This window comes from Salvelinus namaycush, unplaced genomic scaffold (genome assembly GCF_016432855.1).
Source record: "Salvelinus namaycush isolate Seneca unplaced genomic scaffold, SaNama_1.0 Scaffold22, whole genome shotgun sequence".
Taxonomy (NCBI): Eukaryota; Metazoa; Chordata; class Actinopteri; order Salmoniformes; family Salmonidae; genus Salvelinus; species Salvelinus namaycush.
Genome location: NW_024059008.1, coordinates 636,821 through 659,727, shown reverse-complemented (window position 1 = coordinate 659,727; position 22,907 = coordinate 636,821). Strand labels below are relative to the sequence as shown.

Here is a 22,907-nt window from a genome sequence, read left to right as displayed (position 1 = left end):
GCCCGGATTACACCACATAATGCTGCCTGAATTACACCACATAGTACTGCCTGAATTACACCACATAGTACTGCCTGGATTACACCACATAGTACTGCCTGGATTACACCACATAGTACTGCCTGGATTACACCACATAATACTGTCTGGATTACACCACATAATACTGCCTGGATTACACCATATAGTACTGCCTGGATTACACCACATAATACTGCCTGGATTACACCACATAATACTGCCTGGATTACACTACATAGTACTGCCTGGATTACACCATATAATACTGCTTGGATTACACCATATAGTACTGCCTGGATTACACCACATAATACTGCCTGGATTACACCATATAGTACTGCCTGGATTACACCACATAATACTGCCTGGATTACACCATATAGTACTGCCTGGATTACACCACATAGTACTGCCTGGATTACACCACATAATACTGCCTGGATTACACCACATAGTACTGCCTGGATTACACCACATAGTACTACCTGGATTACACCACATAGTACTGCCTGGATTACACCACATAGTACTGCCTGGATTACACCACATAGTTCTGCCTGGATTACACCACATAATACTGCCTGGATTACACCACATAATACTGCCTGGATTACACCACATAATACTGCCTGGATTACACCACATAATACTGCCTGGATTACACCACATAGTACTGCCTGGATTACACCACATAATACTGCCTGGATTACACCACATAATACTGCCTGGATTACACCACATAGTACTGCCTGGATTACACCACATAGTACTGCCTGGATTACACCACATAATACTGTCTGGATTACACCACATAATACTGCCTGGATTACACCACATAGTACTGCCTGGATTACACCACATAATACTGCCTGGATTACACCACATAATACTGTCTGGATTACACCACATAATACTGCCTGGATTACACCACATAATACTGTCTGGATTACACCACATAATACTGCCTGGATTACACCACATAGTATTGTCTGGATTACACCACATAATACTGTCTGGATTACACCACATAATACTGTCTGGATTACACCACATAATACTGCCTGGATTACACCACATAGTACTGCCTGGATTACACCACATAATACTGCCTGGATTACACCACATAATACTGCCTGGATTACACCACATAATACTGCCTGGATTACACCACATAGTACTGCCTGGATTACACCACATAATACTGCCTGGATTACACCACATAATACTGCCTGGATTACACCACATAATACTGCCTGGATTACACCACATAATACTGCCTGGATTACACCACATAATACTGCCTGGATTACACCACATAATACTGCCTGGATTACACCACATAATACTGCCTGGATTACACCACATAGTACTGCCTGGATTACACCACATAATACTGCCTGGATTACACCACATAATACTGCCTGGATTACACCACATAATACTGCCTGGATTACACCACATAGTACTGCCTGGATTACACCACATAGTACTGCCTGGATTACACCACATAATACTGCCTGGATTACACCACATAATACTGCCTGGATTACACCACATAATACTGCCTGGATTACATCACATAGTACTGCCTGGATTACACCACATAGCACAGGGAGGCTGTATCAACGTGAACTGATGTGTGTCAGCGTCTTCATACCTCTCTTTGTTTTTCTCCGTCACTCTCCATCTCTTTCTCCTCTTCCGTCAGTCTGGAGTGCTGTTCCATCTGTGGCCACAAGGTGGAGTGAGAAGATCATGTAGAAACACATGGAACACCAACCAGCGCCATTAAACAACACACATCTTTAAATTTAAATGAAATGTTTATTCTGTGATTCTCCTCATAGTTTCGAAAGTTAAAATACACAGAAAATAAACAGTAAAGTCTATTTAGCTTTGCAATATAAATGATTACTATATTCACATGACAAAAGACAGATACACCGTAACATGCACTTCCCCCACCTCCATGGGGTTCTATCATTACACAACATGGAGTCAGGCTTGTCTTACAAAAACGTTGACTAGTCAGTGGATGTGGCCCATGTGGGATTCATATCCTCTAGTGAAGCCAGTGGCCAGCGCCGTGCTCCAACCTGCTACTACTGAATGAGGCATCAGAACACAGAACAAGACTAGGTCCCAATGGCACCCTATCCCCTACATAGTACACTACTTTGTATGGGCACTGGTCAAAAGTAGTGCACTATTTGGCACCCTATCCCCTATATAGTACACTACTTTGTATGGGCTCTGGTCAAAAGTAGTGCACCATATAGGGAATAGGGTGCCATTTTGGATTTGACAGACATGTACTCCAGGCTATATAATCCAGGCAGTATCACATCCGGCTGTGATTGGGAGTCCCATAGGGCGGCGCACATTTGGCGCAGCGTCGTCCAGGTTTGGCCGGGGTAGGCCGTCATTGTACATCAGATGTTGTTCTTAACTGACTTGCCTAGTTAAATAAAGATGTACATTCTCAGTTGTCGTCTCTCTAATCTAGGCCAGGTGACTGACAGGAGAGATGACCAATGGCTCTGGGCTTGGATTTAAAAGATGGCTAGCGGTGTTGAAGGTGGGGTTTCTCAGTGAAGGTGCAGCCAGTGAAAGAACAGATATGAGACCTGTACTCCACATCGTAGAAGGAGACCTGCCCCTCTTCATAATCCACAAATACCAGCTCCTTCTGGGGGTGAGCCAGGTAGAGGCTGAGGTGATGTTGGCCTGGTAGTCGTTAGCATGAAGCTACATCTCCACAGTCCAAAGCCATACTCAGACCTCTTCAGTATCAACAGTACCTTCCTCCCCACAGACTCTCTGACCACTCCTAACTTCCCAGAAGTCTTCCCCTTCACCAACACCTCTAGGTAGAACCTGCCTGAGAAGAAGCCCTCCTTACACAGGACACAGGTACACAATTGAAACCTCTTGGGGTTGTCACAAGGAATTCTCCACCTCGTGGGTAAACCTCTCACTTGTTTAATGTTCTCGTATAAGACGAGGCAGTCAAAGGCAGTGTCGGGGCCAGTGTTGGGGTCAAGGGTCACATCCACCTATTGTTATTCTCTGTATTCTTTATTTGTCTTGACATAGTCAAATAACTCAAGCAGAGATTGGTCACTTTTTACAAATTTGGCACACAGAAACTAGAGGCCGTTTAACTGGGTCAAAAATAATTGCACCAATTGGCCTATAGGTGGTGCTGTTATAAGCAGTATCATTTAAACCCTCATATCCACCACCCCATTTGACCTTTGGCCTATCTCTCTTATATGTATTGTAGCCAGCAACAACCTTCTCAGTAACGGTTACAGAAACAGTTGACTTGCTCTGACTGTGATACAGTATGTTGTTGTTTATCTACCTTCGTCGAATGCACTGAAATCACTCTGGATAAGAGTGTCTGCTAAGTGGCGGACTGCAATAGCATCGAATAGTCCCCACGATATGCAACTGTTCAGGGAAGTCAGGAACCAATACACGCAGTCAGTCAGGAAAGCAAAGGCTAGCTTTTTCAAGCAGAAATTTGCATCCTGTAGCTCTAACTCCAAAAAGTTTTGGGACACTGTAAAGTCCATAGAGAACAAGAGCCCCTCCTCCCAGCTGCCCACTGCACTGAGGCTAGGTAACACAGTCACCACTGATAAATCCATGATAATCAAAAATTTCAATAAGCATTTCTCAACGGCTGGCCATGCTTTCCTCCTGGCTACTCCAACCCCGGCCAACAGCTCCGCCTCCCCCGCAGCTACTCGCCCAAGCCTCCCCAGCTTCTCCTTCACCCAAATCCAGACAGCAGATGTTCTGAAGGAGCTGCAAAACCTGGACCCGTACAAATCAGTTGGGCTAGACAATCTGGACCTTCTCTTTCTAAAACTATCCGCCGCCATTGTTGCAACCCCTATTACCAGCCTGTTCAACCTCTCTTTCGTATCGTCTGAGATCTCTAAAGATTGGAAAGCTGCCGCGGTCATCCCCCTCTTCAAAGGGGGTGACACCCTAGACCCAAACTGTTACAGACCTATATCCATCCTGTCCTGCCTTTCTAAAGTCTTCGAAAGCCAAGTTAATAAACAGATCACTGACCATCTCGAATCCCACCGTACCTTCTCCGCTGTGCAATCCGGTTTCCAAGCCGGTCACGGGTGCACCTCAGCCACGCTCAAGGTACTAAACGATATCATAACCGCCATCGATAAAAGACAGTACTATGCAGCCGTCTTCATCGACCTGGCCGAGGCTTTCGACTCTATCAATCACCGTATTCTTATTGGCAGACTCAATAGCCTTGGTTTTTCTAATGACTGCCTCGCCTGGTTCACCAACTACTTTGCAGACAGAGTTCAGTGTGTTAAATCGGAGGGCATGTTGTCCGGACCTCTGGCAGTCTCTATGGGGATACCACAGGGTTCAATTCTCGGGCCGACTCTTTTCTCTGTATATATCAATGATGTCGCTCTTGCTGCAGGCGATTCCCTGATCCACCTCTACGCAGACGACACCATTCTGTATACTTCTGGCCCTTCCTTGGACACTGTGCTAACTAACCTCCAAACGAGCTTCAATGCCATACAACACTCCTTCCGTGGCCTCCAACTGCTCTTAAACGCTAGTAAAACCAAATGCATGCTTTTCAACCGTTCGCTGCCCGCACCCGCCCGCCCGCCAGACTAGCATCACCACCCTGGACGGTTCCGACCTAGAATATGTGGACAACTATAAATACCTAGGTGTCTGGCTAGACTGTAAACTCTCCTTCCAGACTCATATTAAACATCTCCAATCCAAAATCAGATCTAGAATCGGCTTTCTATTTCGCAACAAAGCCTCCTTCACTCACACCGCCAAACATACCCTTGTAAAACTGACTATCCTACCGATCCTCGACTTCGGCAATGTCATCTACAAAATAGCTTCCTACACTCTACTCAGCAAACTGGATGCAATCTATCACAGTGCCATCCGTTTTGTTACCGAATAACCTTATACCACCCACCATTGCGACCTGTATGCTCTAGTCGGCTGGCCTTCGCTACATATTCGTCGCCAGACCCACTGGCTCCAGGTCATATATAAGTCTTTACTAGGTAAAGCTCTGCCTTATCCCAGCTCACTGGTCACCATAACAACACCCACCCGTAGTACGTGATCCAGCAGGTGTATCTCACTGGTCATCCCCATTGCAAAAATCGCTGAAGTTGGAGACTTACAGTGGGGAGAACAAGTATTTGATACACTGTCGATTTTGCAGGTTTTCCTACTTACAAAGCATGTAGAGGTCTGTAATTTTTATCATAGGTACACTTCAACTGTGAGAGACGGAATCTAAAACAAAAATCAAGAAAATCACATTGTATGATTTTTAAGTAATTAATTTGCATTTTATTGCATGACATAAGTATTTGATCACCTACCAACCAGTAAGAATTCCGGCTCTCACAGACCTATTAGTTTTTCACTCCAGTGTTAATCTGCTAAATTCTAATTACTTTGCTACTATGGCCTATTTATTGCCTTACCTCCTTACACCATTTGCACACACTGTATATAGACTTTTTCTACTGTATTATTGACTGTATGTTTGTTTTACTCCATGTGTAACTCTGTGTTGTTGTTTGTGTTGCACTGCTTTGCTTTATCTTGGCCAGGTTGTAAATGAGAACTTGTTGGTTAAATAAATGTAAAATAAAACAAAAAAAATAAAAAATAACAGTATGATACAGTCGTTTTCCCAGAAGCCTGGTGCAGCTCTGGGCGGAGCTCTGGGTGCAGCTCTGGGCGGAGCTCTGGGTCCAACTTCCATATTCATTCTGGTGTCCCTAGACTCCCTGGGTGCGGGGCTTGAGAATTCGATTTGGGCGGTACTAGAACTCTGATCGATATATCTCATTGGCTCGTGGGTGGAATAGCCCGCCTGTTCCAGGAAGTTCCTAAATGACATGTCCGCGAATGGATGGCCGCATATGATCATGAGCAACCCCCTGCTGATGCGATAGGTGTTGACCGGGTCGAAGCTCCTCAGGTCCTCGTGCTGGGTCACATAGACCTTATCCACTGTCATGTCTGGACGCATACTGATGATGAGGCGGTCCATGTTGCTGGTATCTATGTCACCAGTGTTGTACTTCCTGACATACTCAGGCATGGAATCAGATGCTATAAGGTGGAGGTTGCCCACCTCATAGAATGGGTAGCCATCATCAGGAAGCAGCCTCTTGCAGACGGCGTTTTCACACTCACGTCTGTTCCGGAAGTGATGGAAACCAAAGTCTCCCTCTTCGGGGTCGTAATTTGCAAACATCTGGTTGTCATCGTTGAAGACGATGTAATCGTTGGCGAACCAGAAAAGGAGCTTGAGTCCGTGCCTGGGCCAAGGATGACCAAACCTAGAAGCTCTCAGCTCCGCCATATTGTTCAATGTTCGAACCATGGTATCCCTGGGGGAGGGAGAGAGAGAAAGAGAGAGGGATATAGAAAGAGGGGGAGAGAGTACAAGGAAACAGACAGCATTAAACAATACAGTTCACGATGATACAGTTAAGTTACCTTCCATATACAGTATAAGCCTCTGCTAAGAGGTCTGGACCTTTATGGCGTTGGAGTACACTAATGTGGCTGTTCCCTACATCACTACACCGGCAAAAGTGTTACAGGCTGTTTAAATGTATTTATATTTCAAGGTTGGATGTTAGCACGTAGGGCACTCCAATTGGTGTCACTTCATTAGTCAGTATGTGTTACACCTGTGCTGGCTTGTCCGTCTCATTAATTGGAAGGTGATATTTAAGAGTGGCTGGCCCAGCGCTCCAGTTGTCTTACTAGATGTGGAGGGTTAACACCTCTAGTTGTCTTGGTAGATGTGGAGGGTTAACTCCTCTAGTTGTCTTGGTAGATGTGGAGGGTTAACTCCTCTAGTTGTCTTGATAGATGTGGAGGGTTAACTCCTTTAGTTGTCTTGGTAGATGTGGAGGGTTAACACCTTTAGTTGTCTTGGTAGATGTGGAGGGTTAACACCTTTAGTTGTCTTGATAGATGTGGAGGGTTAACTCCTTTAGTTGTCTTGGTAGATGTGGAGGGTTAACTCCTCTAGTTGTCTTGGTAGATGTGGAGGGTTAACTCCTTTAGTTGTCTTGGTAGATGTGGAGGGTTAACTCCTCTAGTTGTCTTGGTAGATGTGGAGGGTTAACTCCTTTAGTTGTCTTGGTAGATGTGGAGGGTTAACTCCTTTAGTTGTCTTGATAGATGTGGAGGGTTAACTCCTTTAGTTGTCTTGGTAGATGTGGAGGGTTAACTCCTTTAGTTGTCTTGATAGATGTGGAGGGTTAACTCCTTTAGTTGTCTTGGTAGATGTGGAGGGTTAACTCCTTTAGTTGTCTTGGTAGATGTGGAGGGTTAACTACTCTAGTTGTCTTGATAGATGTGGAGGGTTAACACCTTTAGTTGTCTTGATAGATGTGGAGGGTTAACTCCTCTAGTTGTCTCGATAGATGTGGAGGGTTAACTCCTCTAGTTGTCTTGATAGATGTGGAGGGTTAACACCTTTAGTTGTCTTGATAGATGTGGAGGGTTAACTCCTCTAGTTGTCTTGATAGATGTGGAGGGTTAACTCCTCTAGTTGTCTTGGTAGATGTGGAGGGTTAACTCCTTTAGTTGTCTTGGTAGATGTGGAGGGTTAACTCCTTTAGTTGTCTTGATAGATGTGGAGGGTTAACTCCTTTAGTTGTCTTGGTAGATGTGGAGGGTTAACTCCTCTAGTTGTCTTGGTAGATGTGGAGGGTTAACTCCTCTAGTTGTCTTGGTAGATGTGGAGGGTTAACTCCTCTAGTTGTCTTGATAGATGTGGAGGGTTAACTCCTCTAGTTGTCTTGATAGATGTGGAGGGTTAACTCCTCTAGTTGTCTCTCCCTATTTTCATTTCTAGACAAACAATCCTTTATCTGATCTTCCCTCTTCAGTTTGCTCCACTTTCTTGGATCCTGTCCTTAAGTTTGTTGTGGCTTTTTCTTTTGTTTGCCTCTTCCTGGTAAATTTGGTGGGCGCTCATGGTGGGTGTCTTTTATATTCCAGTTGCTGTTGCTAGTCAACTTTCAGTGGACACCCCCTTTAGTGTCTTTCAAAACCCCCCCTAAAAGCCCACCGGTTTCGTTTTGGTTGTTGTCAATGACTCTTTGTAAATTCCCCATTTCAGATTAGAGCAGACCAAGATGAACTCAGATTAGAGCAGACCTAGATGAACTCAGATTAGAGCAGACCAAGATGAACTCAGATTAGATCAGACCTAGATGAACTCAGATTAGATCAGACCTAGATGAACTCAGATTAGATCAGACCTAGATGAACTCAGATTAGATCAGACCTAGATGAACTCATATTAGAGCAGACCTAGATGAACTGAGATTAGATCAGGCCTAGGTGAACTCAGATAAGAGCAGACCTAGATGAACTCAAACTAGATCAGACCTAGATGAACTCAAACTAGATCAGACCTAGAAGAACTCATATTAGAGCAGACCTAATGGAACACAGATTGGAACAGACCTAGATGATCTCAAACTAGATCAGGCCTAGGTGAACTCAGATAAAGGCAGACCTCGATGAACTCAGATTAGAGATGACCTAGATGAACTCAAACTAGAGCAAATAAAGTATCAAGTTGTTAATTGTGAGCTAGATTCGGGCATATTCCTTCCTAGAGAGCAAATTTATGAAAATATACATCACAGACTAGATCTAACTTGTTTAGTAAGGACAGAGTAGATCTAACTTGTTTAGTAAGGACAGACTAGATCTAACTTGTTTAGTAAGGACAGACTAGATCTAACTTGTTTAGTAAGGACAGACTAGACCTAACTTGTTTAGTAAGGACAGACTAGACCTAACTTGTTTAGTAAGAACAGACTAGATCTAACTTGTTTAGTAAGGACAGACTAGATCTAACTTGTTTAGTAAGGACAAACTAGACCTAACTTGTTTAGTAAGGACAGAATAGATCTAACTTGTTTAGTAAGGACAGACTAGACCTAACAGGTTTAGGGGGGGGGGGGGGGGGGGGGGTGTGTGTGTGTGTGTGTGTGTGTGTGTGTGTGTGTGTGTGTGTGTGTGTGTGTGTGTGTGTGTGTGTGTGTGTGTGTGTGTGTGTGTGTGTGTGTGTCATAATTTACTCTGGGGGCAGGACTCACCATGAAGATCTCAGGAAATGAAACTGAAAGTTATCCAGTCTTGGCCTGGGCTGTGGTACATGCCACAAATGTCCCTACTTTCTGCCTCCTCGTATCATAAAGCGTCTCTGAATCAGTGCTATGATCTAGGATCAGTTCTAATCCTTATAATCATAATGAAAGAGATTACAACGACAGGGGGACCTGATCCTAGACCAGCAGTAGTCTGAGATGCTTTTTGAATACGGGCCCAGATGTTTGAGCTACAGCCAAGGGCTCAACCCTTTTCTCCTTTTAGGGGCCCGGTGAGCTCTGGTTTCACCTCCTTGGGGGACTGTTTACATTCAAACTAGCACTGTTGAACTGACTGCAATAGTATCAGTCAGTGGCGACCCGTTATTCAGGTTCTGTTATAAGCCCCTACTCTTTTTTACTTGCCTGTTTTGCATGTTAGTTTTGCATGTAACTTTTGTTACACCGTTAGGGGTTAATAGACTGGTCACCAATCAGACCTGTTAGAGGTGTTAAAGGGGTTACTAGACTGGTCACCAATCAGACCTGTTAGAGGTGTTAAAGGAGTTACTAGACTGGTCACCAATCACACCTGTTAGAGGTGGTAAAGGAGTTACTAGACTGGTCACCAATCAGACCTGTTAGAGGTGTTAAAGGAGTTACTAGACTGGTCACCAATCAGACCTGTTAGAGGTGTTAAAGGGGTTACTAGACTGGTCACCAATCAGACCTGTTAGAGGTGTTAAAGGAGTTACTAGACTGGTCACCAATCAGACCTGTTAGAGGTATTAAAGGAGTTACTAGACTGGTCACCAATCAGACCTGTTAGAGGTGTTAAAGGAGTTACTAGACTGGTCACCAATCAGACCTGTTAGAGGTGGTAAAGGAGTTACCTGACTGGTCACCAATCAGACCTGTTAGAGGTGTTAAAGGAGTTACTAGACTGGTCACCAATCAGACCTGTTAGAGGTGTTAAAGGAGTTACTAGACTGGTCACCAATCAGACCTGTTAGAGGTGTTAAAGGAGTTACTAGACTGGTCACCAATCAGACCTGTTAGAGGTGTTAAAGGAGTTACTAGACTGGTCACCAATCAGACATGTTAGAGGTGTTAAAGGAGTTACTAGACTGGTCACCAATCAGACCTGTTAGAGGTGTTAAAGGAGTTACTAGACTGGTCACCAATCAGACCTGTTAGAGGTGGTAAAGGAGTTACTAGACTGGTCACCAATCAGACCTGTTAGAGGTGTTAAAGGAGTTACTAGACTGGTCACCAATCAGACCTGTTAGAGGTGTTAAAGGAGTTACTAGACTGGTCACCAATCAGACCTGTTAGAAGTGTTAAAAGGAGTTACTAGACTGGTCACCAATCAGACCTGTTAGAGGTGGTAAAGGAGTTACCTGACTGGTCACCAATCAGACCTGTTAGAGGTGGTAAAGGAGTTACTAGACTGGTCACCAATCAGACCTGTTAGAGGTGTTAAAGGAGTTACTAGACTGGTCACCAATCAGACCTGTTAGAGGTGTTAAAGGGGTTACTAGACTGGTCACCAATCAGACCTGTTAGAGGTGTTAAAGGAGTTACTAGACTGGTCACCAATCAGACCTGTTAGAGGTATTAAAGGAGTTACTAGACTGGTCACCAATCAGACCTGTTAGAGGTGTTAAAGGAGTTACTAGACTGGTCACCAATCAGACCTGTTAGAGGTGGTAAAGGAGTTACCTGACTGGTCACCAATCAGACCTGTTAGAGGTGTTAAAGGAGTTACTAGACTGGTCACCAATCAGACATGTTAGAGGTGTTAAAGGAGTTACTAGACTGGTCACCAATCAGACCTGTTAGAGGTGTTAAAGGAGTTACTAGACTGGTCACCAATCAGACCTGTTAGAGGTGTTAAAGGAGTTACTAGACTGGTCACCAATCAGACATGTTAGAGGTGTTAAAGGAGTTACTAGACTGGTCACCAATCAGACCTGTTAGAGGTGTTAAAGGAGTTACTAGACTGGTCACCAATCAGACCTGTTAGAGGTGTTAAAGGAGTTACTAGACTGGTCACCAATCAGACCTGTTAGAGGTGTTAAAGGAGTTACTAGACTGGTCACCAATCAGACCTGTTAGAGGTGTTAAAGGAGTTACTAGACTGGTCACCAATCAGACCTGTTAGAGGTGTTAAAGGAGTTACTAGACTGGTCACCAATCAGACCTGTTAGAGGTGTTAAAGGAGTTACTAGACTGGTCACCAATCAGACCTGTTAGAGGTGTTAAAGGAGTTACTAGACTGGTCACCAATCAGACCTGTTAGAGGTGTTAAAGGAGTTACTAGACTGGTCACCAATCAGACCTGTTAGAGGTGTTAAAGGAGTTACTAGACTGGTCACCAATCAGACCTGTTAGAGGTGTTAAAGGAGTTACTAGACTGGTCACCAATCAGACCTGTTAGAGGTGTTAAAGGAGTTACTAGACTGGTCACCAATCAGACCTGTTAGAGGTGTTAAAGGAGTTACTAGACTGGTCACCAATCAGACCTGTTAGAGGTGTTAAAGGAGTTACTAGACTGGTCACCAATCAGACCTGTTAGAGGTGGTAAAGGAGTTACTAGACTGGTCACCAATCAGACCTGTTAGAGGTGTTAAAGGAGTTACTAGACTGGTCACCAATCAGACCTGTTAGAGGTGTTAAAGGAGTTACTAGACTGGTCACCAATCAGACCTGTTAGAGGTGTTAAAGGAGTTACTAGACTGGTCACCAATCAGACCTGTTAGAGGTGTTAAAGGAGTTACTAGACTGGTCACCAATCAGACCTGTTAGAGGTGTTAAAGGAGTTACTAGACTGGTCACCAATCAGACCTGTTAGAGGTGTTAAAGGAGTTACTAGACTGGTCACCAATCAGACCTGTTAGAGGTGTTAAAGGAGTTACTAGACTGGTCACCAATCAGACCTGTTAGAGATGTTAAAGGATTTACTAGACTGGTCACCAATCAGACCTGTTAGAGGTGTTAAAGGAGTTACTAGACTGGTCACCAATCAGACCTGTTAGAGGTGTTAAAGGAGTTACTAGATTGGTCACCAATCAGACCTGTTAGAGGTGTTAAAGGAGTTACTAGACTGGTCACCAATCAGACATGTTAGAGGTGTTAAAGGAGTTACTAGACTGGTCACCAATCAGACCTGTTAGAGGTGTTAAAGGAGTTACTAGACTGGTCACCAATCAGACCTGTTAGAGGTGGTAAAGGAGTTACCTGACTGGTCACCAATCAGACCTGTTAGAGGTGTTAAAGGAGTTACTAGACTGGTCACCAATCAGACCTGTTAGAGATGTTAAAGGAGTTACTAGACTGGTCACCAATCAGACCTGTTAGAGGTGTTAAAGGAGTTACTAGACTGGTCACCAATCAGACCTGTTAGAGGTGTTAAAGGAGTTACTAGACTGGTCACCAATCAGACCTGTTAGAGGTGTTAAAGGAGTTACTAGACTGGTCACCAATCAGACCTGTTAGAGGTGTTAAAGGAGTTACTAGACTGGTCACCAATCAGACCTGTTAGAGATGTTAAAGGAGTTACTAGACTGGTCACCAATCAGACCTGTTAGAGGTGTTAAAGGAGTTACTAGACTGGTCACCAATCAGACCTGTTAGAGGTGTTAAAGGAGTTACTAGACTGGTCACCAATCAGACCTGTTAGAGGTGTTAAAGGAGTTACTAGACTGGTCACCAATCAGACCTGTTAGAGGTGTTAAAGGAGTTACTAGACTGGTCACCAATCAGACCTGTTAGAGGTGTTAAAGGAGTTACTAGACTGGTCACCAATCAGACCTGTTAGAGGTGGTAAAGGAGTTACTAGACTGGTCACCAATCAGACCTGTTAGAGGTGGTAAAGGAGTTACTAGACTGGTCACCAATCAGACCTGTTAGAGGTGTTAAAGGAGTTACTAGACTGGTCACCAATCAGACCTGTTAGAGGTGTTAAAGGAGTTACTAGACTGGTCACCAATCAGACCTGTTAGAAGTGTTAAAGGAGTTACTAGACTGGTCACCAATCAGACCTGTTAGAGGTGGTAAAGGAGTTACTAGACTGGTCACCAATCAGACCTGTTAGAGGTGATAAAGGAGTTACTAGACTGGTCACCAATCAGACCTGTTAGAGGTGGTAAAGGAGGTACTAGACTGGTCACCAATCAGACCTGTTAGAGGTGTTAAAGGAGTTACTAGACTGGTCACCAATCAGACCTGTTAGAGATGTTAAAGGAGTTACTAGACTGGTCACCAATCAGACCTGTTAGAGGTGTTAAAGGAGTTACTAGACTGGTCACCAATCAGACCTGTTAGAGGTGTTAAAGGAGTTACTAGATTGGTCACCAATCAGACCTGTTAGAGGTGTTAAAGGAGTTACTAGACTGGTCACCAATCAGACCTGTTAGAGGTGTTAAAGGAGTTACTAGACTGGTCACCAATCAGACCTGTTAGAGGTGTTAAAGGAGTTACTAGACTGGTCACCAATCAGACCTGTTAGAGGTGTTAAAGGAGTTACTAGACTGGTCACCAATCAGACCTGTTAGAGGTGGTAAAGGAGTTACTAGACTGGTCACCAATCAGACATGTTAGAGGTGTTAAAGGAGTTACTAGACTGGTCACCAATCAGACCTGTTAGAGGTGTTAAAGGAGTTACTAGACTGGTCACCAATCAGACCTGTTAGAGGTGTTAAAGGAGTTACTAGACTGGTCACCAATCAGACCTGTTAGAGATGGTAAAGGAGTTACTAGACTGGTCACCAATCAGACCTGTTAGAGGTGTTAAAGGAGTTACTAGACTGGTCACCAATCAGACCTGTTAGAGGTGGTAAAGGAGTTACTAGACTGGTCACCAATCAGACATGTTAAAGGAGTTACTAGACTGGTCACCAATCAGACCTGTTAGAGGTGTTAAAGGAGTTACTAGACTGGTCACCAATCAGACCTGTTAGAGGTGTTAAAGGAGTTACTAGACTGGTCACCAATCAGACCTGTTAGAGATGGTAAAGGAGTTACTAGACTGGTCACCAATCAGACCTGTTAGAGGTGGTAAAGGAGTTACTAGACTGGTCACCAATCAGACCTGTTAGAGGTGGTAAAGGAGTTACTAGACTGGTCACCAATCAGACCTGTTAGAGGTGGTAAAGGAGTTACTAGACTGGTCACCAATCAGACCTGTTAGAGGTGCTAAAGGAGGGGGATAGGTTGGTAAAGTGTAGTACCGTATTAATATCCTGTTTCTGCTGTTTCTACTTAACAGATATAAATAAAGACTGTCAATAACACTGAAACAAAGCAGTGGTGTTTTTCCCTCATGTCCCCCTCACACATAATACTGCCTGGATTACACCACATAGTACTGCCTGGATTACACCACATAATACTGCCTGGATTACACCACATAGTACTGCCTGGATTACACCACATAATACTGCCTGGATTACACCACATAGTACTGCCTGGATTACACCACATAATACTGCCTGGATTACACCACATAATACTGCCTGGATTACACCATATAGTACTGCCTGGATTACACCACATAATACTGTCTGGATTACACCACATAGTACTGCCTGGATTACACCACATAATACTGCATGGATTACACCACATAGTACTGCCTGGATTACACCACATAATACTGCCTGGATTACACCACATAATACTGCCTGGATTACACCACATATAACTGCCTGGATTACACCACATAGTACTGCCTGGATTACACCATATAGTACTGCATAGATTACACCACATAATACTGCCTGGATTACACCACATAATACTGTCTGGATTACACCACATAGTACTGCCTGGATTACACCACATAGTACTGCCTGGATTACACCACATAATACTGCCTGGATTACACCACATAGAACTGCCTGGATTACACCACATAGTACTGCCTGGATTACACCACATAGTACTGTCTGGATTACACCACATAGTACTGTCTGGATTACACCACATAATACTGCCTGGATTACACCACATAATACTGCCTGGATTACACTACATAGTACTGCCTGGATTACACCACATAATACTGCCTGGATTACACTACATAATACTGCCTGGATTACACCACATAATACTGCCTGGATTACACCACATAATACTGCCTGGATTACACCACATAGTACTGTCTGGATTACACCACATAATACTGCCTGGATTACACCACATAATACTGCCTGGATTACACTACATAGTACTGCCTGGATTACACCACATAATACTGCCTGGATTACACTACATAATACTGCCTGGATTACACCACATAATACTGTCTGGATTACACCACATAATACTGCCTGGATTACACCACATAATACTGTCTGGATTACACCACATAATACTGCCTGGATTACACCACATAGTACTGACTGGATTACACCACATAATACTGCCTGGATTACACCACATAATACTGTCTGGATTACACCACATAATACTGCCTGGATTACACCACATAATACTGTCTGGATTACACCACATAGTACTGCCTGGATTACACCACATAATACTGTCTGGATTACACCACATAATACTGCCTGGATTACACCACATAATACTGTCTGGATTACACCACATAATACTGCCTGGATTACACCACATAGTATTGTCTGGATTACACCACATAATACTGTCTGGATTACACCACATAATACTGTCTGGATTACACCACATAATACTGCCTGGATTACACCACATAGTACTGCCTGGATTACACCACATAATACTGCCTGGATTACACTACATAATACTGCCTGGATTACACCACATAGTACTGCCTGGATTACACCACATAATACTGCCTGGATTACACCACATAGTACTGCCTGGATTACACCACATAATACTGCCTGGATTACACCACATAATACTGCCTGGATTACACCACATAATACTGTCTGGATTACACCACATAATACTGCCTGGATTACACTACATAATACTGCCTGGATTACACCACATAGTACTGCCTGGATTACACCACATAATACTGCCTGGATTACACCACATAGTACTGCCTGGATTACACCACATAATACTGCCTGGATTACACCACATAGTACTGCCTGGATTACACCACATAGTACTGCCTGGATTACACCACATAGTACTGCCTGGATTACACCACATAATACTGCCTGGATTACACCACATAATACTGCCTGGATTACACCACATAATACTGCCTGGATTACACCACATAATACTGCCTGGATTACACCACATAGCACAGGGAGGCTGTATCAACGTGAACTGATGTGTGTCAGCGTCTTTATTCCTCTCTGTTTTTCTCCGTCACTCTCCATCTCTTTCGCCTCTTCCGTCAGTCTGGAGTGCTGTTCCATCTGTGGCCACAAGGTGGAGTGAGAGGATCATGTAGAAACACATGGAACACCAACCAGCGCCATTAAACAACACACATCTTTCAGTTTAAATTAAATGTTTATTCTGTGATTCTCCTCATAGTTTCGAAAGTTAAAATACACAGAAAATAAACAGTAAAGTCTAATTAGCTTTGCAATATAAATGATTACTATATTCACATGACAAAAGACAGATAAACCGTAACATGCACTTCCCCCACCTCCATGGGGTTCTATCATTACACAACATGGAGTCAGGCTTGTCTTACAAAAACGTTGACTAGTCAGTGGATGTGGCCCATGTGGGATTCATATCCTCTAGTGAAGCCAGTGGCCAGCGCCGTGCTCCAACCTGCTACTACTGAATGAGGCATCAGAATACAGAACAAGAGTAGGTCCCAATGGCACCATATCCCCTACATAGTACACTAATTTCTATGGGTACTGGTCAAAAGTAGTGCACTATTTGGCACTATATGGCACCCTATCCCCTATATAGTACACTACTTTGTATGGGCTCTGGTCAAAAGTAGTGCACTATATAGGGAATAGGGTGCCATTTTGGATTTGACAGACATGTACTCCAGGCTATATAGTCCAGGCAGTATCACATTCGGCTGTGATTGGGAGTCCCATATTGGCGCAGCGTCGTCCAGGTTTGGCCGGGGTAGGCAGTCATTGTACATAAGATTTTGTTCTTAACTGACTTGCCTAGTTAAATAAAGATGTACATTCTCAGTTGTCGTCTCTCTAATCTAGGCCAGGTGACTGACAGGAGAGATGACCAATGGCTCTGGGCTTGGATTTAAAAGATGGCTAGCGGTGTTGAAGGTGGGGTTTCTCAGTGAAGGTGCAGCCAGTGAAAGAACAGATATCAGACCTGTACTCCACATCGTAGAAGGAGACCTGCCCCTCTTCATAATCTACAAATACCAGCTCCTTCTGGGGGTGAGCCAGGTAGAGGCTGAGGTGATGTTGGTCTGGTAGTCCTTAGCATGAAGCTGCATCTCCACAGTCCAAAGTCATACTCAGACCTCTTCAGTATCAGCAGTACCTTCCTCCCCACAGACTCTCTGACCACTCCTAACTTGCAAGAAGTCTTCCCCTTCACCAACACCTCTAGGTAGAACCTGCCTGAGAAGAAGCCCTCCTTACACAGGACACAGGTACACAATTGAAACCTCTTGGGGTTGTCACAAGGAATTCTCCACCTCGTGGGTAAACCTCTCACTTGTTTAATGTTCTCGTATAAGACGAGGCAGTCAAAGGCAGTGTCGGGGCCAGTGTTGGGGTCAAGGGTCACATCCACCTATTGTTATTCTCTGTATTCTTTATGTGTCTTGACATAGTCAAATAACTCAAGCAGAGATTGGTCACTTTTTACAAATTTGGCACACAGAAACTAGAGGCCGTTTAACTGGGTCAAAAATAATTGCACTAATTGGCCTATAGGTGGTGCTGTTATAAGCAGTATCATTTAAACCCTCATATCCACCACCCCATTTGACCTTTGGCCTATCTCTCTTATATGTATTGTAGCCAGCAACAACCTTCTCAGTAACGGTTACAGATACGTTTTGCCTGTTATGACTGTGATACAGTATGTTGTTGTTTATCTACCTTCGTCGAATGCACTGAAGTCACTCTGGATAAGAGTGTCTGCTAAGTGGCGGACTGCAATAGCATCGAATAGTCCCCACGATATGCAACTGTTCAGGGAAGTCAGGAACCAATACACGCAGTCAGTCAGGAAAGCAAAGGCTAGCTTTTTCAAGGAGAAATTTGCATTCTGTAGCTCTAACTCCAAAAAGTTTTGGGACACTGTAAAGTCCATAGAGAACAAGAGCCCCTCCTCCCAGCTGCCCACTGCACTGAGGCTAGGTAACACAGTCACCACTGATAAATCCATGATAATCAAAAATTTCAATAAGCATTTCTCAACGGCTGGCCATGCCTTCCTCCTGGCTACTCCTACCCCGGCCAACAGCTCCGCCTCCCCCGCAGCTACTCGCCCAAGCCTCCCCAGCTTCTCCTTCACCCAAATACAGACAGCAGATGTTCTGAAAGAGCTGCAAAATCTGGACCCGTACAAATCAGTTGGGCTAGACAATCTGGACCCTCTCTTTCTAAATCTATCCGCCGCCATTGTTGCAACCCCTATTACCAGTCTGTTCAACCTCTCTTTCGTATCGTCTGAGATCTCTAAAGATTGGAAAGCTGCCGCGGTCATCCCCCTCTTCAAAGGGGGTGACACCCTAGACCCAAACTGTTACAGACCTATATCCATCCTTTCTAAAGTCTTCGAAAGCCAAGTTAATAAACAAATCACTGACCATTTCGAATCCCACCGTACCTTCTCCGCTGTGCAATCCGGCTTCCGAGCCGGTCACGGGTGCACCTCAGCCACGCTCAAGGTACTAAACGATATCATAACCGCCATCGATAAAAGACAGTACTGTGCAGCCGTCTTCATCAACCTGGCCGAGGCTTTCGACTCTATCAATCACCGTATTCTTATTGGCAGACTCAATAGCCTTGGTTTTTCTAATGACTGCCTCGCCTGGTTCACCAACTACTTTGCAGACAGAGTTCAGTGTCAAATCGGAGGGCATGTTGTCCGGACCTCTGGCAGTCTCTATTGGGATACCACAGGGTTCAATTCTCGGGCCGACTCTTTTCTCTGTATATATCAATGATGTCGCTCTTGCTGCGGGCGATTCCCTGATCCACCTCTACGCAGACGACACCATTCTGTATACTTCTGGCCCTTCCTTGGACACTGTGCTAACTAACCTCCAAACGAGCTTCAATGCCATACAACACTCCTTCCGTGGCCTCCAACTGCTCTTAAACGCTAGTAAAACCAAATGCATGCTTTTCAACCGTTCGCTGCCCGCACCCGCTCGCCCGCCAGACTAGCATCACCACCCTGGACGGTTCCGACCTAGAATATGTGGACAACTATAAATACCAAGGTGTCTGGCTAGACTGTAAACTCTCCTTCCAGACTCATATTAAACATCTCCAATCCAAAATCAAATCTAGAATCGGCTTTCTATTTCGCAACAAAGCCTCCTTCACTCAGGCCGCCAAACATACCCTAGTAAAACTGACTATCCTACCGATCCTCGACTTCGGCGATGTCATCTACAAAATAGCTTCCAACACTTTACTCAGCAAACTGGATGCAGTCTATCACAGTGCCATCCGTTCTGTTACCGAATCACCATATACCACCCACCATTGCGACCTGTATGCTCTAGTCGGCTGGCCTTCGCTACATATTCGTCGCCAGACCCACTGGCTCCAGGTCATCTATAAGTCTTTACTAGGTAAAGCTCTGCCTTATCTCAGCTCACTGGTCACCATAACAACACCCACCCGTAGTACGTGATCCAGCAGGTGTATCTCACTGGTCATCCCCATTGCAAAAATCGCTGAAGTTGGAGACTTACAGTGGGGAGAACAAGTATTTGATACACTGCCGATTTTGCAGGTTTTCCTACTTACAAAGCATGTAGAGGTCTGTAATTTTTATCATAGGTACACTTCAACTGTGAGAGACGGAATCGAAAACAAAAATCCAGAAAATCACATTGTATGATTTTTAAGTAATTAATTTGCATTTTATTGCATGACATAAGTATTTGATCACCTACCAACCAGTAAGAATTCCGACTCTCACAGACCTGTTAGTTTTTCACTCCAGTGTTAATCTGCTAAATTCTAATTACTTTGCTACTATGGCCTATTTATTGCCTTACCTCCTTACACCATTTGCACACACTGTATATAGACTTTTTCTACTGTATTATTGACTGTATGTTTGTTTTACTCCATGTGTAACTCTGTGTTGTTGTTTGTGTTGCACTGCTTTGCTTTATCTTGGCCAGGTTGTAAATGAGAACTTGTTGGTTAAATAAATGTAAAATAAAACAAAAACAATAAAAAATAACAGTATGATACAGTCGTTTTCCCAGAAGCCTGGTGCAGCTCTGGGCGGAGCTCTGGGTGCAGCTCTGGGCGGAGCTCTGGGTCCAACTTCCATATTCATTGTGGTGTCCCTAGACTCCCTGGGTGCGGGGCTTGAGAATTCGATTTGGGCGGTACTAGAACTCTGATCGATATATCTCATTGGCTCGTGGGTGGAATAGCCCGCCTGTTCCAGGAAGTTACTCAGTGACATGTCAGCGAATGGATGGCCGCATATGATCATGAGCAACCCCCTGCTGATGCGATAGGTGTTGACCGGGTCGAAGCTCCTCAGGTCCTCGTGCTGGGTCACATAGACCTTATCCACTGTCATGTCTGGACGCATACTGATGATGAGGCGGTCCATGTTGCTGGTATCTATGTGACCAGTGTTGTACTTCCTGACGTACTCAGGCATGGAATCAGATGCTATAAGGTGGAGGTTGCCCACCTCATAGAATGGGTAGCCATCATCAGGAAGCAGCCTCTTGCAGACGCCGTTTTCACTCTCATGTCTGTTCTGGAAGTGATGGAAACCAAAGTCTCCCTCTTCGGGGTCGTAATTTGCAAACATCTGGTTGTCATCGTCGAAGACGATGTAATCGTTGGCGAACCAGAAAAGGAGCTTGAGTCCGTGCCTGGGCCAAGGATGACCAAACCTAGAAGCTCTCAGCTCCGCCATATTGTTCAATGTTCGAACCATGGTATCCCTGGGGGAGGGAGAGAGAGAGAGAGAGAGGGATATAGAAAGAGGGGGAGAGAGTACAAGGAAACAGACAGCATTAAACAATACAGTTCATGGTGATACAGTTAAGTTACCTTCCATATACAGTATAAGCCTCTGCTAAGAGGTCTGGACATTTATGGCGTTGGAGTGCACTAATGTAGCTGTTCCCTACATCACTACACCGGCAAAAGTGTTACAGGCTGTTTTTTAAATGTATTTATATTTCAAGGTTGGATGTTAGCACGTAGGGCACTCCAATTGGTGTCACTTCATTAGTCAGTATGTGTTACACCTGTGCTGGCTTGTTCGTCTCATTAATTGGAAGGTGATATTTAAGAGTGGCTGGCCCAGCGCTCCAGTTGTCTTGATAGATGTGGAGGGTTAACTCCTTTAGTTGTCTTGATAGATGTGGAGGGTTAACTCCTCTAGTTGTCTTGGTAGATGTGGAGGGTTAACTCCTTTAGTTGTCTTGGTAGATGTGGAGGGTTAACTCCTTTAGTTGTCTTGATAGATGTGAAGGGTTAACTCCTCTAGTTGTCTTGGTAGATGTGGAGGGTTAACTCCTTTAGTTGTCTTGATAGATGTGGAGGGTTAACTCCTCTAGTTGTCTTGGTAGATGTGGAGGGTTAACTCCTTTAGTTGTCTTGATAGATGTGGAGGGTTAACTCCTTTAGTTGTCTTGGTAGATGTGGAGGGTTAACACCTTTAGTTGTCTTGATAGATGTGGAGGGTTAACTCCTCTAGTTGTCTTGGTAGATGTGGAGGGTTAACTCCTTTAGTTGTCTTGGTAGATGTGGAGGGTTAACACCTTTAGTTGTCTTGGTAGATGTGGAGGGTTAACTCCTTTAGTTGTCTTGATAGATGTGGAGGGTTAACTCCTTTAGTTGTCTTGGTAGATGTGGTTGTCTTGGTAGATTCCTTCCTAGAGAGCAAATTTATGAAAATATACATCACAGACTAGATCTAACTTGTTTAGTAAGGACAGACTAGATCTAACTTGTTTAGTAAGGACAGACTAGATCTAACTTGTTTAGTAAGGACAGACTAGATCTAACCTGTTTAGTGAGAACAGACAAAATATCACAAAAAAGCACATCATAAAATGTTTTTACTGTACCTGGTGTTTCAAAATAAATGGAATCTCTATTTTCTGGTGCTCGATGTCCCTGTAGATCTGTATGAGGCCGTGTGAGAAGTTGATTGGATGATCTGCAAGCTTTGCTGTCTCTGTTTGTGTGTGTGTGTGTGTGTGTGTGTGTGTGTGTGTGTGTGTGTGTGTGTGTGTGTGTGTGTGTGTGTGTGTGTGTGTGTGTGTGTGTGTGTGTGTGTGTGTGTGTGTGTGTGTGTGTGTGTGTGTGTGTCATAATTTACTCTGGGGGCAGGACTCACCATGAAGATCTCAGGAAATGAAACTGAAAGTTATCCAGTCTTGGCCTGGGCTGTGTTACATGCCACAAATGTCCCTACTTTCTGCCTCCTCGATTCATAAAGTGTCTCTGAATCAGTGTTATGATCTAGGATCAGTTCTAATCCTTATAATCATAATGAAAGAGATTACAACGACACTGGGACCTGATCCTAGACCAGCAGTAGTCTGAGACGCTTTTAGAATACAGG

The 22,907-nt window shown here is 44.2% G+C and overlaps 2 protein-coding genes across 2 annotated transcripts; both read right to left on the bottom strand.

The window, feature by feature from the left end:
* Positions 1–1,672: 1,672 nt before the first annotated feature.
* Positions 1,673–6,454, bottom strand: LOC120038424. Its single transcript, XM_038984191.1, has 3 exons — positions 5,822–6,454; positions 2,823–2,918; positions 1,673–1,747 (listed from the first exon to the last, which is right to left on the bottom strand). The coding sequence occupies exons 1-3, from the start codon at positions 6,452–6,454 to the stop codon at positions 1,673–1,675; spliced, it is 804 nt and encodes a 267-aa protein (XP_038840119.1).
* Positions 6,455–16,471: 10,017 nt separating this feature from the next.
* LOC120038423 lies at positions 16,472–21,266 on the bottom strand. The gene is made up of 3 exons (XM_038984190.1): positions 20,525–21,266; positions 17,646–17,725; positions 16,472–16,573 (listed from the first exon to the last, which is right to left on the bottom strand). Exons 1-3 carry the CDS (start codon positions 21,264–21,266, stop codon positions 16,472–16,474), a joined length of 924 nt encoding a protein of 307 aa, XP_038840118.1.
* Between the last annotated feature and the right edge of the window lie 1,641 nt (positions 21,267–22,907).